Genomic DNA, 24,407 nt, shown 5'->3' with positions numbered 1-24,407 from the left:
GTGTGTGTGAGTCAAGTCAAGTCAACTTTATTTGTACAGCACATTTCATACACAGAGGTCTTTCAATGTGCTTTACATAAACAAAAGCAAACAGGAATAGCTGATAAAAGCATAGAAGGGCAATAGTCAAAGAATAGTTTAAAAATTGTGTGTGAGTGTGAGAGAGAGAAAGAGAGAGAGAGAAATGTTCATGAGTTCATCCCACGTTCAACAGAATGGCACCGGTCCAGAGCATTCTCTCTCTCTCCTCCTTCCGTACTCCCGTGTACTTTCTTGTCTCATTTTTCATATTTATCGCTGTAAGAACTGTGTTTACATGAGCATTGAAGAATTTGTCACTGCCAATTGCATCTCTCTGTTTTTGTCCCCCTGCCCCCCCTCACATACTCTCTCTTTCTCTCTCTCTCATATACTCTCTCTTTCTCTCTCTCTCTCTCACATACACTCTCTCTCTCTTTCTGTCACATCTTATCGTTCTCAATGTCTAGGTCACCCCACTGCATACACATTGATCAAGACTAAAGTACAGAAGGTGTGTGTTTGTGTGTGCTTCTGTGACCCAGTTAATCCCCCCTCTCTCCTCACCCCTTTCCCAGGACCTCAGCCAGGGAGGCGAGAGAGAGCCGTGAAAGAGAGAGAGAGAGAGAAGAGGGAGAAGGGGAGGCAAAAATGGGAGGAGCGAGGGATAGAGAGGGAGGGAGAAAGGCAGAGGGAGAGGGAGGAGGGGCAGAGCATTAAGAATGCATGTTGAGTTACACTGCAGACAGAACAAGGGAGACAGAGCAGAAGAGAGAAAGGAGAGAGAGAGGGGAGAGAGAGAGAGAGAGAAGAGGGGAGCATACTAGACGGCTCTCTAGCTGCAGCAACTGCACCGTGGAGGAATTGGCATCTTGCTCTCTGTGCGTGTGAGTGTTTGTTCTTGTGTATGTGTGTGTGTGTTTGAGTGTCTATTTGGGTGTGTCTGGCGTGAGATTTGAGACACCACCTGGCCCAGCGCTGGCTGTCTGCACAGCGGTCACCTCTGCCAAGCGCATCACCGTGGGAACGGCGGGAGGGGGAAGACCAACAGAGGCACAAACAGAGGGAAGGAGGGAGGGAGGGAGCGAATGAGTGAAACGAGTCAGCGTAGAGGAGAGAAAGACACTGAGAAAGTGGTGGAGGAGTAGAAGAGGAGGAGGAGAACAGAGGGTTGAGTTTTGTCTGGACTGACTCTCTTGTCTGCCGGCACGTTTGTCTGTGTGTGTGTACTATGACCCACCACTAGCGCTGCTACAACTATCGCCCTTGAGTCCACTTGCGTCCTTCCTCTCCTCTCCGTCCCTGCATCCCTATCCTCCACATCGTCTTCCGCGTCCGTCCTCGCCCGGCGCTGGACATGCAGACCGTTCCAGAGAAGTGGCGGGACACCCCGTCGGACCGAGTGGACGAGAAGGGGGCACCGGCGCCCTGGGAGGGACAGACGCTCTTCCAGAGAAACGGCACCGGAGCTCCTGCGAAGGGTGCGTCGGACGCCGCGTCCCCGGAGGAGGTGAGCGGGAAGGGGGCCGAGGCGGAGAGGGAGTCCCTGATGATGGAGCTGACCAGGCTGGTGCAGAGGACTGTGAAGGAGAGCAGCTGGTGGGAGAGGAGAGGCATCGACTGTGCCATCCTGGCCGCAGCGTTCCTGACCCTGCCCGTAGGTAAGACCCCGGCACCCTGTCCACCTCTCCTTGACCGAGACCGTCTGACTGACTGACTGACTGACTTACTAGTTGATTGATTGATTGACAGGCCAGTTTTCTTGACAGAAGCCTCAGCTGTGTATTGGTGGCTGAAAATAGATGGCAACACATGGAAATTTAGCTATGTATTCATGCCTATGGGCATCATATCACACCTGTGGACTTCACATTATCATGCAAAGCAAAGACAGCAAGTAGACATGTAGAGAATTAACGTGAATGAAATTAAAAACAAAGAGCATGTTGGCCTCCATACAAATAAGTCCTCAGGAGTGGCAGGAGCGCAGTTGGTTTGCTTACAATATAATTTGCAAGTCTTTTTTGTGTTTTATGACCGACATGTGTTTGCCCCCGAACAACACTGAACAGCCTCATGTCCAGAACAGAGTCCAGAAGTCCACAGTGCTGTGTGTAGGGAGAGAACACGGGCTTATTTTAGTGCTCACTCGCTCCATATGTTGTCAGTCAAATCCAACTTGGGGTGCGTGTTGGGGGACCCACATGACCTGCCTTTTGTGCTTAGTGGTATAAAAAGCCTTGAGAGGCCAAATTAGACTACAGTAACCCAAGTGACAGCTTCTAGCTTTGGAACAAGTCAGGACAGGTGTCTAATGACATCTAATAGAAAGCGCGCGCTTTAGAAAATGCGGGTGCCACCCGGCTGGATCAGGTTTCCTGGTTATTGGGGCCTTGCGCAATGGTGGTCTTACACAAAAGAGCCTGTGGGTTTCCTGAGGTCAATTTGCTGAGCTTGACCCGTTTTGACAGCTCGTTACATTCTTTCAAAAAACTCATGAGGGTCGGCCGCTGGGAGAAAATGTAACTTTGTTTCGGACTCTTCTTTCTCTCCCCTCCTCAATCCTTATCCGTATCCCTACACAACAGAGTGACACAATGTAGCCTACCTTCACAATCTGTTACAGTCTCCCTCCTCTTGTGAACCAGTGAAGTGGACGTGTGTTGAGTAATCTTTTGGTGTGTGATATTGTGCCTGACCCTCAGGCTTAGCACCTTCTGATGAAGATCCTTGAGAAGGCCGTTCGGATTTTACAGGAGAGGAGAAGTGGAGTCAGGTTATCTCTCTCGACCCCATTCCATGTGCCCCACAAGGAGGTTACTGTAATATGGACAGTTGTGTAACATGAAGCATACTATTTCTCTCTGGTCATTTCTTTCTCAGTTGTCATGCAGAAGCGTTATCAGTATTCAGGACCTACACAGTTGTGAGTGGATGTTGTCATGACAACTGGTCTAGTTGGAAGTTTCTTCTCAGTGTGTGTAGGCCTATGTATATTTCAGTGTGTTTATGTTTGTGTGTGTGTGTGTGTGTGTGTCTTGTGTGAGAGAGAGTGTGCGTGCATGTGTGTGTGTGTGTGTGTGTGTGTGTGTGTGTGTGTGTGTGTGTGTGTGTGTGTGTGTGTGTGTGTGTATGTGTGTGTGTGTGTGTGTGTGTGTGTGTGTGTGTGTGTGTCTGTCTGCTCTCCCTCACTCTGTTAGATCCAGTTTCCCTCCACTCTACTTGAGCCCAGTAAGTGTCCTTTCAGAGCTGAAACCAGACCTCAGCCTCAAGTCACCCTGATGGCTCAGATCTCCCTGGACTCCCCAGAACACTGAACTCAGTCATGTTGGCCACGTCCACTGCACCTACTCACCATTTAGCCCAAATTCAGTTTTGATTTCAGCACATTTATTCAGGCTACATCAAACCATTTGGCCATTACAGCTCTTTAACAACCCCCTCTGGATGCATGGGATCCACATCTGACAAGGTCATGAAGGTCACTTCCACGCATGCAGAGCAATTGATCAAATGTAATGCCACGCCTTCACTGTGTTAAAATAGCACTGGATGATAGCATCTGATCAATGACCTCATGATCAGATGCTATCATCTTTGGTGATGCTAAAGTGACGGGGTTGGACACTGTGCAGTGAGATGTGCGGCGCAGCGCAGCCTGAGAGAGGAGAGAGGATGCTGGTTCAGATGCTTGTGTTCATTGGTCAATGTGTATCTAAGGGACTGCAGATGAAAACTAGCTTGTATGGCTAAACCTGGTACATTTTATTAGACATCTAGACATCTTATTAGTTATAACAGAGTACTTGAAAACATTCAGAGAAGATGTGTCAACTTGTTCATGCTATTGAGTTGTTTTTGAGATGCAGGGTAAAATCAGTCTCATCTAGCATTGTCAGCTAAAAATATGTTTTTGCACACGGATATCTCCTGCTAATTGAGGGTCTGATCAATTCTGGCGAGCTGCATAGACACTGGGTCACGGTATGATCAATGTTTAGCATTAACATACCAGACTTTAACATACCAGACTTTGAACTGCAGGAACCCCTAGCATAAAAACAAAAACATGTACTCTAGCGGTATGCTGTAGTGCAGTTCTGACCATTCCATAACATTGTAACATAACATAACAACCACCATTCTGGAGACTGAGAAACAGCTAAACCTAGGCCATATACATAGTTTTAATCATGAGGAGGGTTTGCCACCCCAAATGAGCAGCTTTTTCTTTGTGCCAAACATTCTGATCAAATCGTCATTAGAAGTCCTTAAATGCACAAAACAGAATGTGCCTCTGGCAGTGGGACAGTTTAGTCTGATGTGTCAAATGGGCTTGTTGGACTCGAGTGCAACACGCTAAAAACAAAATCCATTAGAGCGACTAACGAAAGTATCCCCCTCTCGACACGACATGTTATTTCAGGAATTACTTTGCACCCTGTGCTCAGAGAGGAACGATAATATTTATGAGCGCTGTGAGGAGGACCGGGGCAAAGACTTTGGAGGACGGGGGGTCCTGTAAGATTGTGTCTCATTACAGTGTCAGCTGGATGCAGAGGGAGTTTACCCTGTAATGTCCTTTACTGTATTTGAAATGGCTCGTTACTTTCTCTCTGGTTTCTCTTCACTTGAAATCGTGCTCCTGACAGACTGGTTTTGTCCCATTCTTGCGCTGCCAGGACATCATCTCTCGCTCTCTCCTCTTCTTTTTCCTTCTTTCTTTCCCCTCTCTATCCTTTCTTCTTCAACTTCCTCCTCTTATATGTATCTTCTTCCTTTAGTCACCCATGACAGAACAACAAATTGACAAAAAAATATAGTTGTTGACTGTCACAGGGAGATATGCAATTTTCACCTCTCCAATCTTAATCCCATATCGCCCTTTGATAAACACTTTTCCGTCAAATTAAACAATTCTAATACATCATGCTCTTCCTTTTTTTCTCCCTCTTCCTCTCTCTCCCTCCCTTTCTCTCCCTTTCTCTCCCTCTCTCTCCCTCTCCCTTTCTCTCCCTCTATCCAGCCTTCTACCTCCTCAGCTCTTCTCAGGTGCTGCTGTTCGCTCTGGGGATGCTGGTCATGGGTGTCGCCCATGGCATCATCACCATCAAAGGGACCCACCTGGCCAGTCATGGGTCACTTAGCGAGTCTCAAGCCTGGGGCGAGTTCTGGGCCGTCTTCTTCATCGAGGTGAGTGAGGAGCATCTGGTACTGACGTTTGGTCATGGGTTACGTACTGTATGTTACAAGGCACATGAAGATGTCAGCCTTTCCCCCCCAAAAAAGTGCAGGGGTGAAAATGCCTGTTCAGTTTCAAAGCAGATGCACATGATGCAGATGCAGGTAAACCTGCTCATCTTAACCTGCCTTCACACAAGGAGGGCTTCAACCTGCCTTCACACAAGGAGGGCTTCAAATGAGCGCTGACACTTAAGCAATAGCTATATTATGTATATAATAAGTATTATGGTGGGAGTAGACTTATGCATGTATATACATTTGAATAAATATGCAATTTAATATCAATATCAAGCAGGGGCGTCACTAGACCTTATACACTGGGGCACGTGCCTTAGTAAAAGTCTCCAGTGCCCCAGTAAAATTCTAGCGCTGCTCTTGCTGGAAACTTTAACATTAAAATGTAGGGTCTGGGCACTCACCGTTCGCAGTGCCGGTTGTCTTTCAAACTCCATCTGCACGCAATAGGACGCAATAGGATATTTGTTTTCAAGTAGCAGGGATTTCAAGCCAAACCGTTGCAACTCTGCCATCAATCATTATGTTAAGCCCACCAAACGACTCTACACGATTTCAATGTCCTGATTAAGTTTCGATTTCTGGAGCTCACAAGCCAACGGAGAGTTGCTAGACTAGCCCTGGCAGCAAATGTAATTTGCAAATGTAATTTGCTGCCGCTAGGGGTGTGTCTAGATTTCTAGGCTAGCTGGAAACGGCATTCATGAGCGCATCTCCGTGCCTGCTTTAGTCATAACTCGAGCCTGTCACTTACCAGCCAATAAAAAACAAACAAGGAAAAAAAGAAAGGGGCCATAATAACCAATCAGGAAATAGCACCTCTGTAGCTGGGTAAGATTGAACGCAACAACCAATGAAAATCATTCACATGATTCTTCCTGAGTGTTTCGTTGTACAGTGGAAACCGTTGGAGCTCATCACATCACTTTGAGCGCAGAGTAAGTCGTCCCCTGTTTTAATGTTACAGCAAATTCACAACTTGTTTGACAGAAAATATGACAAGTTGATCGATGTTAGAGAATGTTGCCCACATAATTAGCATCTGTTTTTCAATGCTTAGCGTCACATTTGTAGCCTAAATTTAGCAACAGTTTACCAGCTTGTGCTCTCCCTGACACACACACTCACACCATGCGTAGGCTGCATGCACACATGCGGACAATTAATAATGATTTACGTATAGTGTAGAGAGAGTCCTGTAAAAGTAGCCTATACTGTTTGTGAAGCTGTCCTACTGTAAAACTAAACATAGCCTTCTGATAAACTATTCAGAGATGGACATCAGAAAAGTCTTCCTGAACAGAGGCAGAAGGAGAGGAACTGTGAGGAGAGATGAGGAGGACGAGGGAGGTAGGCTATGATAATTGCCCACATTAATGGTAACATTAACATTTATGTTAAAGTGCCAGTGCGGTGATTTGATCAATGGTTTAATGGCAAACCTAAATAAGTTTGCTGCATTTGCAAATGTAGCCTATAATAATCTACACAGACTCTGTGTAGATTATAGGCTACATCTGGAAATTATCACCAAAAGTCAATATGAAGGCTTTAGTAGGCGTTTTAAGCTACAAAGAACTGCTGTATTGCCAGGATGACTATAGTACCCAATTGCCTGGGAGGGAAGTATATCTCAATTTTGACTAAAAAATAAGCTTTCCCTTGTGTTAGTAGGAAAGCCTATTAAATTCATGCAGTGAGTATAGGCCTACTTATTCCTATGTGTTTGGATGTTGCTGGATAGTGGTTCTTACAACAATTGAGGGAGAGATAGTGCTGGTCCTACAGTATGACAGTGACAATAATAATTTTGAAGCTTGTAGCCTACCCGTAGGCTAGCCATTTATTATGACCGCTAGCGAAGCTAGCGAAGCGGTCATATAGGGATTGTCAAAGTTTTTTTTTTTTTTTTTTTTCGTCATCTACTTCCTGAATTTTTGGTCAATGATACCCGGGACACCGAACCACCGGGGCACATGAAATTGGGTGGGTATGTAGCCCCACTAGACTTTTACAGAAAAATTTTGTTTCGTCCCCGGGGGCCACTCCCCCCCCGTGCTGGGCCCCCGGACTGCAAAAAAAGCAGTTTTTCCTAAATAACTACCTGAACCGTGGCACTGAGGATGAAGAATCTTTTATGGTATGTTGGTCTCAAGGGCCCACATCAATCTGGCCCATAATCACTCATTTGTGATTTGCACCCCCGGTAAAAAATGAAAATGCAATATTATTCTGCTTTAATCGCCCCTATCTTCAGTTAAGAGGTGCAGAACTGCAACAAATTTTATATGTAAGATTGACCTGGCATTCTCTGGGGGTATGCCAAGTTTCGTAGAATTTCATCCATGGGGGGGTCTAAAAAAAATTAGGTTATGTGTACATTTAGTGACTGTACACTCATTGGCCTGTAGATGGCAAATTGATAGCAGCACTGTAATTGTATCTTTCGACTGTCATTTGTTGCACGTGCTACAAAAATCATTCTGTGCAATGGAAGATTTACCAACGTTACACTGGTCTGATACAGTTTTGCCTATACATGCGTGAGACTGAGACGCCTGTTTATTTTGTTTTAAGTGCGTGCAGGGTGTGAGAATGGAATCGATGTGCTTTGATTCCAGCTTGGTAGTTGTAGTCTGTGAAATTAATAAGCACGTGTGTGTGAAGCATCCAAACAATGACACCTTCATTTCATTATGGCTGCTTTAGCAACACACCTTAAGCTACTGTGTAGTGGGTCCCATTTAGAAGTGGCTACTTCATTCAAGGCTTTTCCTTGACTCATGGAGCTGCGTGAATTTTATTACAACTTTAAGCCCACGATATGGCAGTTTAAGTCCGCTTGATACTGTAAGGCGTAAGCCATTGGTTTCAAAGGAGATTTTATTTGTGTCGCCTAGCATAGCCTATTGACAATTTATGTTGTAAATAGGCCTACCTTATAAGCCTACCTGTAGCATAGGGAAGCTAACAGCTTTCTATTAGGATCTAGTTTGTTAGTTACAGTTTTGTCATAACTCCCTGATGCATTTTTTTGCATTTAGAATAGCCAGAGCGTGGATATCTCAATCGAAAATTAAACAATATCGGTGCCTATGGACTAGGCTGGGTGAACCCAGCCTGATCTGCCCGCTATTTATTTTTTGATTTCTTAAAAGATTGAGCTTGGTCTGGTGAAAGCCAGACAAGCCATGGACCTCAGTTACACAAATGCAAGGGAACATGAATCAGCCTATATTACGAACAATAACGGACAACAGCTCTTCAACTTAAAATGTGTATGAACAGTCTAGCGACGCATTTCATCATGGACATGTCAGTTATTTGCACCACTGGTTAGATGTAAAACAGCATTTCGTTTCAGACTACTGTTACTTAATTTGTGCATTAACAATAACGTTTCAGACTACTGTTACTTAATTTGTGCATTGACAATAAAGTATTACATGAACTAAAGATGACTAAAATCTTATGTAGAAGAAGAAACATTCACAAAAAATCCATCCATCCAAAAATGACCTTTGTTTTTGATAGCTGTTGAAAACAGCATGGAACTGACAGAGATGTTTTTGTTTATAAATAAATAAATAAATAAATAACATTATGCTGATACCTTTTGCTTTTCCCAAATACAATGTAGCCTACAGGTGTAAGTGACCTTTCATCAATCCAGTTGCAATGGATGAACTGTGATGAACTGCCCTACTTGTGATTGTTTAGAGATTTTAAAGGTTTTATAACAATTCTACATCTTCTTTGGCTATTCTACAATCTATTCACCTTTTCAGCACCAGTAGGCTACTTTCTGTGCAGCCGCACACACACACTCAGGCATGGCAAACAAACATCCACAAAAGTTTCAAGAGTGGGGGATGGAGTAAAATATGGAGACAAATTGAAGTGTGATTTATTTTCGTGGAACGGATGTACATGACTGAGCGGCGGTCATATTTTGTACTGCTATGCGGTACATCTAGTTTCATATTGCGTGCACATTTTTTTTTTTTTTTTTTTTTTTCATGTATTGGGAGTTGGGGGCCTGTGCCCCAGCAAAGCTCTAGGTCTAGAATCGCCCCTGATATCAAGATAACCAATTTCTTTTGACTTGAAAAAATTAATTTGATTGATTTATGATATAATATGTAACTGTATTATCAGTTGCTGGTTTCTGTTTTTAATCCTTTTCCACATAACAAAATCCATATTTGTCGGCCAATTTAAAAAATGCCCATCATGACCCTAGGGGCCAAATTCGACGCGTCTACAATCCAAAATCTGATCAGACCCCCTTTGTGAATTTCTCTACCAAATGTGATGCTTTTATCCACTAATAGAAAATGATTCATCATTATACCCAAATGTGAATTATGTGAAAGATAATTTACCATTATTTGACTGTAATATTAAACTATATATATTTGATTCCTGACATATCAAGACATGTAATGACACCAACAAAAAACAGTGTATGACAGCAGTATATGATAAACCTATTTGTCTTGTTTGCTAATAAGTGGGAGTAGTAAAGAAGTATGTAATCAAACAACAACCCACACAGAAAAAGGATAATGACCATGATAATGACCATGAGAATTACCATAAATGACGGCCCTAGCCCTATTCCAACAAATCCAGCCTATTGCCCAACACGAGTGTTAGAGTAAGTGCCTGATCAAGACAGATCCCTCTTTGTGTTGTGTTTCCCCTTTTTTGGCCAGTGACCCTGAGCAGCACCGCCGGCCAAGAGTGTGTTTGACGTTGAACCAATTCCAGTTGTGTTCTGCACAAACTGTCTGCAGCGGTTATTGAAGTTCAGTTGGAGTTCAGATGCACTGCGGTGCTTCTCTTGCTGTTTTTTTGCTTTAGAAGTGTCTTATCATTTCTTCCCACACCACTAACAAGTTTATCATAGTTTTACAGTTGCTGTTATGGGCGTTTCTTTAACTAGGGGCACTTTTGGTATCTTATTCAAATCACACTTTTAATACATTCTTACACAGCGCCCTCCAATGTATTGGCACCCCTGTTAAGGATGAGTAAAAAGAGGAATAAAAATATTTTTGCTGTGTTTTTGTAATGACTTGCAGAGAGGGAGCTCAAGTGTGGGGTGCAATAATGTTTCTTTAATTCAGGCGTCAGATCAAAGGGAAAGTCCAATAAATGTAGTTCAAGTACACAGTGCAAGTTCAGTAACAGAGAGAGGCTAAACAGGCAGAAGTATCCAGTAATCCTAAAGCACAGTCAAAGTACAAGATCCAGGTCAGTAACACACGTAGGCAAGATAGACAGAAATTCAGGTACGGTCAAGTTAACAGGGCACGGTCAATAACAGCGAATCCAAACTCATCCAATTCACAGGTTCAGCAAAGTTCACAAACGAAACAATATCTCACACTTAGTCACGGCAGGTACAGTCTTGTCCTTTCTCCTTGAATTTCCCCTGGGGATCAATAAAGTATCTATCTATCTATCTATCTATCTATCGTAACAGCTCCAAGGCTCATTAGTCGAATATAGTTCACAGGTGTTTCAATATTTCCAGTGAAGCCGAGCAAGACTGAAGGGGGTGTGGCCGCAGTGGCTGCTTGTGACGCTTGATGAGATTGAAGCAGAGAGTGCAGCCCTGATGTTGCAGTTTTATCTTAGTTTCACAATGAAAACATTGAGGGCTTAAACATGCCACAGTTATTGGCCTCTCTTAGCCAAAAAATATATTTTCTTCCATAACATCTCATATAGTTTGGAAGATACCAAGCAGGTGATTTGAGAGTATTCCTCTTTATAGAATATCTCTGGATCACCCAGATTCCTTGGTCCCTTCTTGTGGATTCTCCTTTTTAGTTCACGTCACTGGTTTTCCACAAGCTCAAATCAAGGAACTGAGATGACCATGGCAGAAACAAAAATTAAAAAATATGTATTTGTTTGTGAGGATTTTTTTCGTATGTCAAAAGATATAAATGCATGCAAATGAATGTCTTCATACATGCAGACAACATGGGAAAATAGCTATTAAAATATTTGCAAAACAGGTATTTTAATTCACTCATTTACAAGCAACAACATCATTACTTTGTTTAAGAACACTGCTGATGTTTTAGTCTCATTGTCATGAGCTCTCTCTCTGCCTGGTAACATCGCTGATTGAAGTCTGATGACCTCCACCTGTTCCTGCTCTGCTCTGCCTCACCCTCGTTTACCTACCAGCTGCACTGCATTCACCACTCATCATGCCCTGTATATAAAGCCTTGCTTTTCAGTCCACACTTGTCAGATTGTCTGCAACCAGCACCAGTTACCTGCCTGTTTTGAAAAACGCCTCTGACTCTTTGCCTGTGATCCCGGACCCATTTCGACTACTTCTGTGTTCTCCAGCCCGGTAATCTTGACCTGCCTTCCGTCCCTCTTCTCACTAATACCGCCTTAGTCCTTGACTGTACTGCTTTTGTTTCAATTGCTGTTTGTTGTGTGTGTTTCCCCAGGACTTCCCGGATCATCCAGCTCCTGCCATCGCTGTTTGGCTACTGGGGCAACACACACACGCAGACTCTTGGAACTCCTGTACCCCCGGAACCCCTGAAACCCCCTTAACCCCCAACCCTTAAATAAACTTTTGAACGTGACTCTTTTGTGGTCCTCGTCCTGTTTGGTGTCTGACACTCATGTGGTTTTGTCCTTGAATCTTCAACTGGAGTGAACAAGATTGAAGAGTTCATTCACTCCCATCCTATTTGCATAAGCGACATATCTCCAAGATATGTACCCTTATAAAATCACCCTTCAACCCAGGCACACTAAAACACTATACTTTCAGCAATATTTTTCTGTTTTCATCAGTGCATATGACCTTTATACACAGAGACATGGTTTGGCTATATATATATATATATATATATCAGTGTCTGTGTGTGAGTGTGTAGCCTGTCATTATGCAAACATAAGACAAGCAAACACTTGTCTTATCATAACCTCGTCATGGACCCAGTGCTGATTCGTTCATAAGTCAGATAGTGTCCCCAGTGTGTTCCCCATTCCGTCCAATGTCTGTTCTGATTGGGATTAATAACACCATAAAACTAGAAGAGCTCATGGTGAGCTCGGACTTCTGCCAAGGCCCGTAGGTAGACGACTCCAATCAAAGAAATATGCCTATCTTGCAATGTGAACGAAAGTGAGGGAAAAAACCCTGGATCCAGACCTTGATTGGTATTTGCTCCAAGATGTAATGGGTTCATCCCTCTGCCAAATTTTATAAAAAACCAGCCAAGTAGTATTTTTTACTAGCTGATAAACAGGCAAACAGATAAAGAAAAATATGAATGGAAACAAAATGTCCTTGGCAGAGCATGGATGATAAATAACATCATAAACCAATGTGCTTGTGTGTTTACGTGTGTGTTTGTCTATGCTCAGGTGTGCGGCTCATTCACGGCCCGAACAGGTGTCCAGGCTCACATTAAGATGCATCACGCGCACACCAACGTCATCGGCCTGGGCGACTCCAGCACCTGGAAGGCACCCTTCCTCCCGCGGAGCATCTACCTGTTCATTGCCCCCCTGGCCATGCCCATCATGACACCACTGGTGGCCTTAGGTGAGACACACACACATACACACTTATACACACACACACAGAAGGAACGAAAACAGCCAGGGGAGAGCCGCAACGTAACATAGCGGTAGCAAAACATAGTGATAGTGTAACGTAGCGATATAATGTAGCGGTAGCGTAACAGAGCAATAGCGTACCCGTAGTGGTAGCGTAACGTAGCAATAGCATAACGTAGTAATAGCGCAATGTAGCGATAGCGCAATGTAGCGTTAACATACCGTAGCGATAGCGTCTTGTCTAGCGGTGTGACAAGACGGTGTGTCCTCTATACCACATGTGGGCTCACTGACCACGAAGACCCAGAGTCCAACCTGAGGCCACTTCCTAAACTCACTCCCGATATCTCTCTCACACTCATTTTTTTAGGTGTATTATTTTTGGGGCCTTTTGCCTGTAATGTATAGACCGGTTTCAGAACAGTGAAGAGACCGACAGGAAGTTAGTGGGAGAGAGAGATGGGGTGGTATCGGGAAATGACCCGTATTGGAACTGAACCCCGGTGCACGTGGGTAGTGATGGGCAAATTAAGCTTTTGTGTGAAGCTAGTGACACTAGCTGAAAAAAAGATGGCCGCCACACATACATTTTTCAACATCAAAGTCCTTAAGTAAACCAGTATTTTTGGTTTCATATACTGGTTTGGGTAAGGACTTTTATGTTGAAAAATCTACATGTGGTGGCCATATTGGATTGTTTTCATTAGTGTCGCTAGCTTTTCATGACACGCTGTCTTTCAGTGGTTCACCAAAGCTTGCCCATCACTACCCGTGGGCACATGGACCCAGGTGTGGCATGGGCGCTATAGCCAGTTGCATCATAGCGCCCCCCTCTCCCACACATTTCTTATTCACTCTTCACTGTCCTCCTGTCAAAGAAAGGCTTAAAAAGTCCAAAATATAGAGAACCAACTACAAACACAGAAACAAGCAGTCTTATAATAAGAAACACTTATTATAAGAAACCCAATAAGTGGTTGCAGCCTCACTTCTGTATCATATTATATTCTAACCAAACCATGTTTTTTCTTTTTAACCCTTTAACTGGCATAAAAGTGAAGATTTTTTTTCTTGCTCTATTAGGCTGTCGTATGAAAAATCTGTGATTTATTTTTTTAAAGTACCCTCCCATTAAATTTCTATAAACCTCTACCAAACGGTTGAGGTGCCAATTTATGGTAAAGTCAGTTATCTGACTTTGACATGAGATTATTGTTTTTTACTGAAATAAAAAATGATTCGGGGAATCATTTTTTATTTCAGTAAAACACAATAAGCGTTTAAGAAAATAATGGTAACAAGTACACTGTACATGGCAGACCACTTAAGTAAATTTCCCATTGAAATGAATGGGATTTTATGGATTTAGGTGAAGAAAGTGTACACATAATACATTTTGGTCTGTACCATGAAGGGAAAACTGATTCAACTATATAAGCCATTTATTTTCTGAAAGCTTAGACCCTCAGGATGTGATCCAACATGACTTGAGACATGTCCCACCCTCCTCATTAGTATGCTGTCCATGCATAATACAGTGGGTATTGGTAAATAGTGTACAGTATATAATACCTTTTTGGGCTGTACCATTTAGGGAAAACTGATTCAACCACCTAAATATATTTTCTTAAAGCATACCCTCAGGTTGTCATCAAGTCCCAAGTAAAGACAGAAATGTCCCAAGCAAGTCCAAGTCAAGTCTTACCAAGGCCAAGTCGAGTCCAAGTCCTTATTTTTCAAGTCCTAAACAAGTCACTGTCGTATTATGCAAACGCATATGTCATCAATGCTTTCTATATATCATTCTTATCAATCTATTACACTTTACATATTGAAGAGTTTTAAAACACTTATAATCACAAGCCCAAAGACAAACAAAGTATCCTTTGTTCTCTTACTGAGGAAAAGTAAGAGTGAAAACAGGATTTTTGATTGTAATGATTTCACTAACTGCCTGTATAACCTGCTTTGTGTTGATCCTGCGCCCGGCCTCGAACCCGCGAACAGTAGCAGCACCTTGGAATCGTGAGGCGAGCACGCTGACAGTTAAGCCAATAGCCCAGGCTACTGGCTTGCATGCCAGCAGCACTCTTGAGGCGTTGGGGAGTGAGGTTTACCAACGTTCCACAAGCACAGCTAAGCTAGCTGGCATCCGTTACACCTGGTAATACTATGTCCCCATTGTCATGCTAATAAAGCAACTTTAAAGGAACACGCCGACTTTTGGGGACTTTAGCTCATTCAATGTATTCCCCAGAGTCAAGTCGATGCATACCCTTCTCATCTCTGTGTGTGTAGTTACTCGGTCTGACGCACCCACCACTACATGCTGTGATTTGTATAGTTACAATGTGTACAAATAACAATGTCAAATGAGACACAGCCCTTCTTTAAGCATATAGGCTAAGGCCTGCATAGGCTACTTGGTTGGAACTATGTTTTCATTTAGGGAAATCAATGCTGCTTGGGGTTTGAAGAAGTAGTACCAGAGCTTTTCTGGTGCTGCCTGCAAATCACTTCGCCCAAGTAGGTTTGCTACGGAATGTCAACATAGTACCAATGTGGTATGAAATTGGGTTAGCCTATTCACCGTCACTGATTTCCAATGTGGTATGAAATTGGGTTAGCCTATTCACCGTCACTGATTTCCAATGTGGTATGAAATTGGGTTAGCCTATTCACCGTCACTGATTTCCAATGTGGTATGAAATTGGGTTAGCCTATTCACCGTCACTGATTTCCAATGTGGTATGAAATTGGGTTAGCCTATTCACCGTTACCGATTGGGTTAGCCTATTCACCGATTTCCTAGGCAGATGTATTGACTTGAGACTAGGGTGAAGCGCAGGCGAAGCATTACTACACGGAGAATTTTATATTGGTGTAAAAAAGTGAATTTCACAGACATTCGTCATGACAGAGCCAGCGAAAAAGAAGCAAAAACTGAGAAAACAGTAAGGAAATTGCCAATTCTGCATAGTTTACTTTTAAAATAAATTAAAAAATGCAGAACATTTAAAACTAAACATTGGGCATTGGGCAAGGGAGACTCAAGAAAGCACATTCTGATATGATGAAGGCATGGATGACTCTCTCAAGATCGCTCTGGGGCAGGTAGGCTTTGGTCTTAGCTAGGGTTCTGAGGTGGAAAAAGCTCTTCCTAACTACTGCACTGACCTGCTGTTCAAACTTGAATTTGCTGTCAAAAATCACGCCCAGATTTCTGACAGAGGGCCTGATGTTTGAGGCAAGGGGGCCCAGGGCATTGGTGGAGAAGGCCGGAGAGGTTTTGCCAAAGACAATTAACTCAGTCTTGCTCTCATTAAGGTTGAGGAAGTTTGCACCCATCCATGCCTTGATGTCAGCAAGACAGTCACGCAGTAGATGGGGTGTAGCCTGCCCATAAGCCTTAAGGGGGATATACAGCTGGACGTCATCTGCAAAGCAGTGGAAGGAGATGTTATGTTTTGCCAGGATATCCCCTTGGGGTAAAATGTACAGTAAAAAGAGGATGGAACCCAAAATAGCGCCTTGAGGGACCCCACAGTTGAGGGGGTCAGGAGGGGAGAGTCTCCTAGCTGGACAGAGAAGCTCCTATCGGCCAGGTAGGACCGGAAGAACTCCAGGTCTGAGTCTTTGATGCCCACATGTTGCTCGAGCCGAGCCAGCAGGATCCTGTGATCCACCGTGTCGAAGGCTGCTGTTAGATCTAAGAGCACCAGGATCACAGGGCTACCTGAGTCAGCGGCTAGGAGCAGGTCATTGAGGACTCTCAGGAGCGCAGTTTCTGTGCTGTAAGCTGTTCTAAAGCCAGACTGGAACTTCTCATAAATGTTATTGTTGGATAGGAAGGATTGCAGTTGGACATAAACCGCTCGCTCAAGGACTTTGGATAGGAATGGTAGCTTGGAGATAGGCCTGAAGTTTGAGAGGATAGCGGGGTCAAGATTGGGCTTTTTTAGTAATGGTTGAACCACAGCAAGGGCGTAGGTTTGGTCTCAGCTTTGGTGGGGAAACATCCCCAACTCCTGTTGTCACAATACCAACATTATTGTTTCAATACCAATACTAAGTGAAGAATCTCGATTTTGATACTTTTACGATTTTTTCAAATTTGATTTGTGTGATTTGTGAGATCATTCACATCAGTGACAATCATAGAATTTGATTGACCCTCCACACACACACGCACACACACACATGCACACACAATCAGAAGTGCACACACACGCACACATACACATAGAAAGCGATGGTTGTCATCAGTGTTGGGCAAGTTACTTCAATATCGTAATGTATTATATATTACTCATTACTGTCATTTCAAAGTAATTTGTTGCATTATAATATTACTGTATCTGAATTGTAAAAAAATACACTACTATTGTATTACTTTTAAGTTACTTTTACCAAAATATCTAGAAATATGGATTTAGAATTCTAAATGCAGTTTATTATGCTCAATGCAGCTCATTGCACTTCTAATGGAGGGGGATGTGGTATAACATAATGACTGAGGCTTAAGGCTAACAACAGCAAAATGCAATAGGCAGTGATGGCTCATGATGCAATACAAGGAACAATCATAGCCAGAATTTTGTTAAAAGCAGACCAAAGGTCGAAGTCTGGTCAATTGTGATAGAAATGTTGTAACTTTAGGCTTAGGCCTACTCATTAAAATCAACAGAGATCCCACTACCTGTATATTGTAACTCAAAACTTAAAGACATGTCAAGATAGGCTACAAGTGCCACTGCTGGCCATTTTGGTGCCCTAACTGGTGAAATACAGTATTAACCTAAGTATGTTATCATATGACCAACTATAAAGATGTAATCTGCCTGTTCTCAGGGATGGGTAGTATTTCTGAAACATGTAATATGCATTTCAAATACAAAATAGTATTTTGTTATTTGTATTTGGGTTGAAGGAAATGGCTCTGTATTTTGTATCAAAATACTTTATTGGTGTGTATTTTTGTATTCTAAAAATACTGCAAAATACTATATGTGAAAAAAGTAGATCTACACAAGGTATAATGAAAACTGATTATTGATATCATTACATGTCTATTGCGATACATATCGCTATCGTTTTATCACCCAGCCCTACTATACAGAATATACGGCCCCCACTCTCCACACACGGACATATGATTGACTTGATGTGCAAATGAGCGATAGAAAACAAAAAATGATATATATATCATATATATTGTATTTGTATTTCCACCTGAAGGACAATAAAGTTATCCTTGACATTGATCATTATAAGAATAAATATCTCATTGTATTGTTAAATGTTATTTTATAAGAAGTCTTAATTACATGCCGAATACATGATGCACATGATGATGTTGTTGTTGATGATGATGGTGATGATAATGATGATGATGGTGGGTGTGTGTGTGAGTGTGTGTGTATGTGTGTGTGAGTGTGTGTACTTGTGCCTTTATGCATGTACTCGTGATACAACCTTGAGGTGAGTGTATGTGTATCAGCGCTATTCTGTGTTGTGTGTGTGTGTTCAGGTCAGCTGAAAGACCACTCCCTGGCCCTGGCCTTGCGGACGGTGCTCATGGTGGCCCTGGGCGTGTACTCTCAGTACTGGCTACTGCTGCATGTGTCCGGTTTCCAGTCCCCGGCCAGCGCACTGCTCTGCATGCTGGTGTGCAGGGCCATGTTCTCCATGCCCTACATCCACGTCAATATCTTTCAGGTGAGAGATGTACACACACACACACACACACACACACACACACACAACACAAACAAACACACACACACTCTCTCTCTCTTTCTCTTTTTAGTTGCCGTTGATGGTGCTTGCTCCAGGGACGGGGTAGCGTAGGGGATGCCATTTCACACACAAACATGCTCAAATACACACAAACACACACACACAGATTCATACACACCTAAGCACATACACATATATACACATACCCACTCTTGTCACAACCACTTAAGCCAATTCTCAGATGACTACTCCTCTCTTAGGTCAGTGGCTAAACAAACCACAAACAAGAAAATGTCTTGCTCCTCTCTCACATCACCTTACACTAACAATGCGCTAATTCACTCATCCCACTCATAGTCAATAACCCACTAAGTAACCAACCCAGACGCTTATTCTCTCTCACACCAATCCCTCGTGACTCAGTCTACTGTACTATAGCTGGATATGTGTCAGAATGTGCTGATGGGTGCTGGTGGAATTGTTCTCCAGACCGGCCGTCTCAGCCCAAGGCAAGCCTCTGCGGTCTGTGCTATTCATCTTTCCCCCCACTGACATTTTCCTCCCTTTCAATATGTCGCTGTTGTTTTGGTCCTTCATCCCCCGAATTCAGCGCAGTCAGCCAACTCAAGTCCCACAGAAAAGAACAGCCCATGCATGAGTTACTTTACCAGACGTGGAGACTCGAGACAGAGAGAGTGTGTGTGTGTGTGTGTGTGTGTGTGTGTGTGTGTGTGTGTGTGTGTCTCAATGTAATCCGTGTGCGCCATTGTTCTGATCCTGTAAGACTGTCTGCTGTGCACCCGGTTTGAAGTCAGATCAGAATGTGCTTTCTTGAGTCGCGTCCACACTTGTGAGGTCAGGAAGCCAACGAGGGCTGATGGGAAGGAAGGAAGCCTGGATGTTGGACGCTAAGACAAGGGTTACATGTAATGGGCTGCCTGGTGTATGTTTAGCCTCAGTGTGTTTGTTTGTGAGGTTTGTTCTTGGGAAGAGGTGATGTTGACTGATGTTTGCTTGTGGTTGTATGTGTGTGTGTGTGTGTGTGTCTCAAGTCAAGTCAAGTCAGATTTATTTTTAAAGCGCATTTAACATGCACATAGTGCAACCCAAAGCGCTCCACAAACAAGACACATAACAACAAGACAAACGATGCGGATGGAGCGGGCGTAGTCGCCAGCCGTAACCATGACATCAAGACATGACAAATACATTTAAAAATAACAAATACAAAAATGCCGGACGGAGCAGCGTAGTCGCCAAGCGCACCATTGACACCAATACATACAATACAGACAACAAAACAAATAAACAAATAAAAAAAGAAAATATATTTAAAAGGGGGAAGAGTGATGTTAAAATTAGTCCAATTTCCAAACCAGCTGAAAAAAGGGCAATGATGCGTGAAAACCGCGCACAGAGCTGTGTCTTCACAACCGATGCAATGCCAACAAAGTTCTTTAGCAACTGACCAACCCGGTGAATTCACTGGCAGTCTGGAGATAACGTTAACGCGTTAGAAGCTAGGCCTTGTAGACCCGCAGTCTGGAGATGACTGGAAGCACAGTCCAAAGTACTGGGCGATCATGCGCAGATCCGCAACCGATTGGACTTAACAGCTAACCGTTTGTTGCTCCGTGAGATTGCAGCTCTTCACCGTTAACGTTAGTCTGCAGTTGGCAAGGCAGCTCGCAGGTCAGCAACAGCTTCGGCTGCCACGGCAGATCTTTCGCCCGAGTAGCTAGCCTAGGGTCCAGCTGTCGAGAGATCCCCTCGACCAGACAGTGAAGTGCACTGTTCACGGATGGATGGAAGGATGTCAGAGTCTGCAGTTGGCATGGCAGCTCGCAGGTCAGCAACAGCTCGTGTGTGTGTGTGTGTGTGTGTGTGTGTGTGTGTGTGTGTGTGTGTGTGTGTGTGTGTGTGTGTGTGTGTGTGTGTGTGTGTGTGTGTGAGTGAGAAAGAGAGAAGAGAGAGAGAATGTGTGTGTGTGTGTGTGTGTGTGTGTGTGTAAGTGCAGCCCTGTTCCCTTTAACCCCCTTTCTGAAGCCTCCACCCATACCCCTGCAGTGCTATCCACTTACAGTGGCAACATCTCGATTGTTTGTCCATGCATGCTGGGCTTTGTCCTGTTCTGACCTCCCCTGCACTCTCTCTCTCTCTCCCTCTCTTTCTCTCTCTCTTTCTTTCTTTCTCTTTATATTTCTCCCTCCCTGTCTCCTTATATGTTTCTCTTTCTTTACATGACAAGGCCATCTCATAGCAGGACTCTGTTTCAAACACTCCCTGTATTGTCCACTTGTTATTCTCTGTTCTTAGGAGGGTGTATCTGTAAACACCACACCTTCTCCACACACACAGATGTGCTGGTCAACTGACAGGGAGTCACACACAGTAACACAAACCCACAGAAAGCAGTGCACACATCACCACATGAAATACATACAGAGTTGAGGATGCATCCAGTACACACACACACACACACACACACACACACACACACACACACACACACACACACACACACACACATACACACACACACACATATATATATATATATATATATATATATATATATATACACACACACACACACACACACAAGCACACATATATATATATATACATACACACACACACACACACACACACACACACATACACATGCTGTTACATCCCGGTCTAGGGCTTGTGGGATATAACAAAAACGGGCAGACACAAAACTTAATAAAATGGTGTATTTATTAATACAAAAAAAAAACCAGTATGGAAAAATGTCTAAACTAAGAAAAACCAGGCCTCGGCGGCCAGGCGCTCACTCCTGGTCTCTCACCCCAGGGAGTGAGAGAGATGACGGCAAGTTGCACGGGCAAGGCCTGAGGCTGGCCCTAGTGGCAGCGATGTGCAGCAGCGACGGTGGCAACGAACGATCCCCACAGCTAGCAAGAGAGAGAGCTCAATGACGTCAGCCCCTTTTAAAGGGCCGGGCTATCCTGACGTCATAGGGTTTCACACTACCCCTCAACTGCGCCAATCTGCCTGGAAGAACACACAACAGAAGTAACAAACACAAATAATAAACAACAAGACCCACAGGGTCGTAACACATGGCCTCATCACATGACACATCACCATGTCTATTCCACTCTCTGCCTCTGCAGCACATCGGGCTGCCCATGTTCTCTCCGACGCGGCGGCCCAAGCGCATCTACCAGATGACCCACGGAGTGCTGAACCTCCCACGGAACCCACTGCTGGACTGGATCTTTGGTCACTCCCTCATCAACTGCCACGTGGAGCACCACCTCTTCCCCTTCCTCTCCGACAACATGTGCCTAAAGGTCAGACACTAACACTACATGCACACGCACACACACACACACACACACACACACACACACACACACACACACACACACACACACACACACACACACACACACACACACACACACACACACACACACACACACACACACATGATCCTCAAACAGCCTCCCAAAACAAGGAGGTAATTTGGGGTCCATGCTTGATTTGGGTTAACCTTTACTCAACATGTTTGCCTTCCATGTTGGGTTTATGGGTTTGGATTGGGGTTGGTATTCATGAGATTTGGGTCAGGATTTGGATTAAGGTCAGAGCTGGACATTTGGGTGTTAGTGTGGATGTGGTTTATGTTGACTAATAAGAGAAAGCAATCACACAAGTTAAAAGCTGCAAAATGAGGATGGTGATATCGTAGACAGTCTCACAACAAGGAACAATAAGGGTAGAATTCACCTGCAGTAAATTAAAATGAAGTAGTGTGTATAACAAGAGTGATAAAGACACAAATGTCAAAACAGTTGTTTTCAGAGCTCGTACAGCCAATAAGCTGCGTAATTAGATGGATAAAAGTATTCCCCTGTGGCGTTACAGACCCACAGTCAATATTAATGGCCACCCTTGGCTTTGCATATTAGGTCAGAGGCATAAACTTTGGCTAGTAAGTAAATTCCAAAAAGGAAAGGTCCATGGTTGCCAAGAGTAGCAAATCTGCTCTAAATGTAATCTCATAATGACCCAGATGCAAGTACACGACTGTAGCTCAGTTCCAGTCAAGAGTTAAGTTTCCCTGGACTGCTCAAGCAAGGCCACACAGCTAACGAGGAAACATAAACATCTTTCCTCTTAGGTCTGAGAATCTGATGAGAAGCTAAAATTAGACTTCAAGTCTCAAGTCTATTTCAAGTTGTGAAAGAGTTGCACTGAAGTTGCAGGACCCCGCCACCTCACCACGCCTCTTCATTCACTGTCTTTTTTATCACTGCCTCACACAGATTTTTGAATACCAGGCAGCTTCCTTTAACAAACAGCCCCCCCTCACCCTTTGTCCCCCCCCCCCCCTCTCATCTCTGTCCAAAGGTGAAGCCCATTGTCTCCAAGTACTTGAAAGAGAGGGAGCTGCCGTACCAGGAGGATAGTTACGTCTCCCGTCTGCGCCTGTTCTTCCACCGGTACCAGGAGTTCATGGTGTACGCGCCTCCCATCACCGAGCTCGTCGGGGTGCAGTGACGGACTCCTGACGGGGAATAGAGGAGGAGGAGGAGGAGGAGGAGGGAGGGAAGAAGAAGAAGAAGAAGAGGAAAGAAGAAGAGAGAGACTCTGTTTATTCTGAAGCACAATAACAAATGCACACAGAGTGAGAATGAAAGAGAGAGAGAGAGAGAGAGAGAGAGAGAGAAAATGTCTCCCTCTCATGGAAGGACCGGAGGTTACTAACACCATTGGCCAGCTACATTGCGTGTAATTTAATTATCAAACATAACATTTCTGTTAATCCCATCGTGTATTCACACATACATCCTTTAGCTCAGTGTTTCTCAAAGGGTGGTCCGGGGACCACTGGTGGTCCGCAAACTATCCCAAGTGGTCCGCGAGCAGACGTGGTAAAATATAATATAGATCAGCTCTTTGCAATATTGAACAAACTTGTATGTAAATCCAAACAGTTCTGCAACACTGCCTATGTAAGCTACACCAGTTAAATCATATGATTCCTCTGACACAATAAGCAAGGTGCAAAGACAATAAGCAAGGTGGTTCAGTGAGTATACCTATTGTGCAATATACTGTTGGAGTAGGTCTAGTGTTTTTTTTTTTTAGCTAGGTGGTCTGTGATTTTTTTTTTATTATTAGTTTAGTGGTCAAAAAAAGTTTGAGAAACACTGCTTTAGTTGACCCAACAAACTGCACTTACAAAGCAGTGCACGTCATACAGACATTCAGGAGGAGGTTCATATATCACATAATCAAGATGATTCTATGCAAGAAATATGTATGTTGATAATTCAAGGCAATCATAGTTCGTAGACAGCACATAATAGCTATATAATGAGTAAAATGGCCATGGCAGTTGCTGTTGTGAAAGATATATTGTGCTAGCCAACAAAAAGCCTGTGGAATCCATCTTACTTACAAAACTTACCCATTTTTTTATGCGTAAGTTTTGTAAATAAGATGGATTCCATATATGGATGGATTTTATAGCACTTCTGTAGTTTAATGACTAGGGAACAACTGTTACATTATATTTTTAATGGAATTGCCAGTACACAGAAATTACATACACATACTTTATTTACACCAATGTAGGTTAATCCATAGCAGCTTTGCACCAAACCAAAGTCCTTTTAAGCAAGTCCCTCCACTCGGCGGCCATATTGCAACGCAGTCGTAGGGCATCCATTTCGACAGAAATGTGCGTGCGCAAGGCTTCACGACACCAATCTTGCTCCAGTGGC

At 43.6% G+C, this 24,407-nt stretch overlaps 1 protein-coding gene across 2 annotated transcripts; it reads left to right on the top strand.

The window, feature by feature from the left end:
• The first annotated feature begins 148 nt into the window (after positions 1-148).
• On the top strand, positions 149-24,407 carry fads6 (fatty acid desaturase 6). 2 transcript variants are annotated; one of them, XM_048232910.1, is made up of 7 exons: positions 149-879; positions 1,265-1,679; positions 5,045-5,211; positions 12,691-12,871; positions 18,416-18,603; positions 21,786-21,965; positions 23,029-24,407. In XM_048232910.1, the coding sequence occupies exons 2-7, from the start codon at positions 1,376-1,378 to the stop codon at positions 23,176-23,178; spliced, it is 1,170 nt and encodes a 389-aa protein (XP_048088867.1). In that variant the 5' UTR covers positions 149-879; positions 1,265-1,375; the 3' UTR covers positions 23,179-24,407. The 2 variants fall into 2 exon arrangements, with proteins under 2 accessions (XP_048088867.1, XP_048088866.1); XM_048232909.1 differs by having other exon boundaries at positions 149-1,679.

Source organism: Alosa alosa, chromosome 22 (assembly GCF_017589495.1).
Source record: "Alosa alosa isolate M-15738 ecotype Scorff River chromosome 22, AALO_Geno_1.1, whole genome shotgun sequence".
Classification (NCBI taxonomy): domain Eukaryota; kingdom Metazoa; phylum Chordata; class Actinopteri; order Clupeiformes; family Clupeidae; genus Alosa; species Alosa alosa.
The sequence above is the reverse complement of the archived record's forward strand: the minus strand, read 5'-3'. Positions and strand labels throughout refer to the sequence as shown.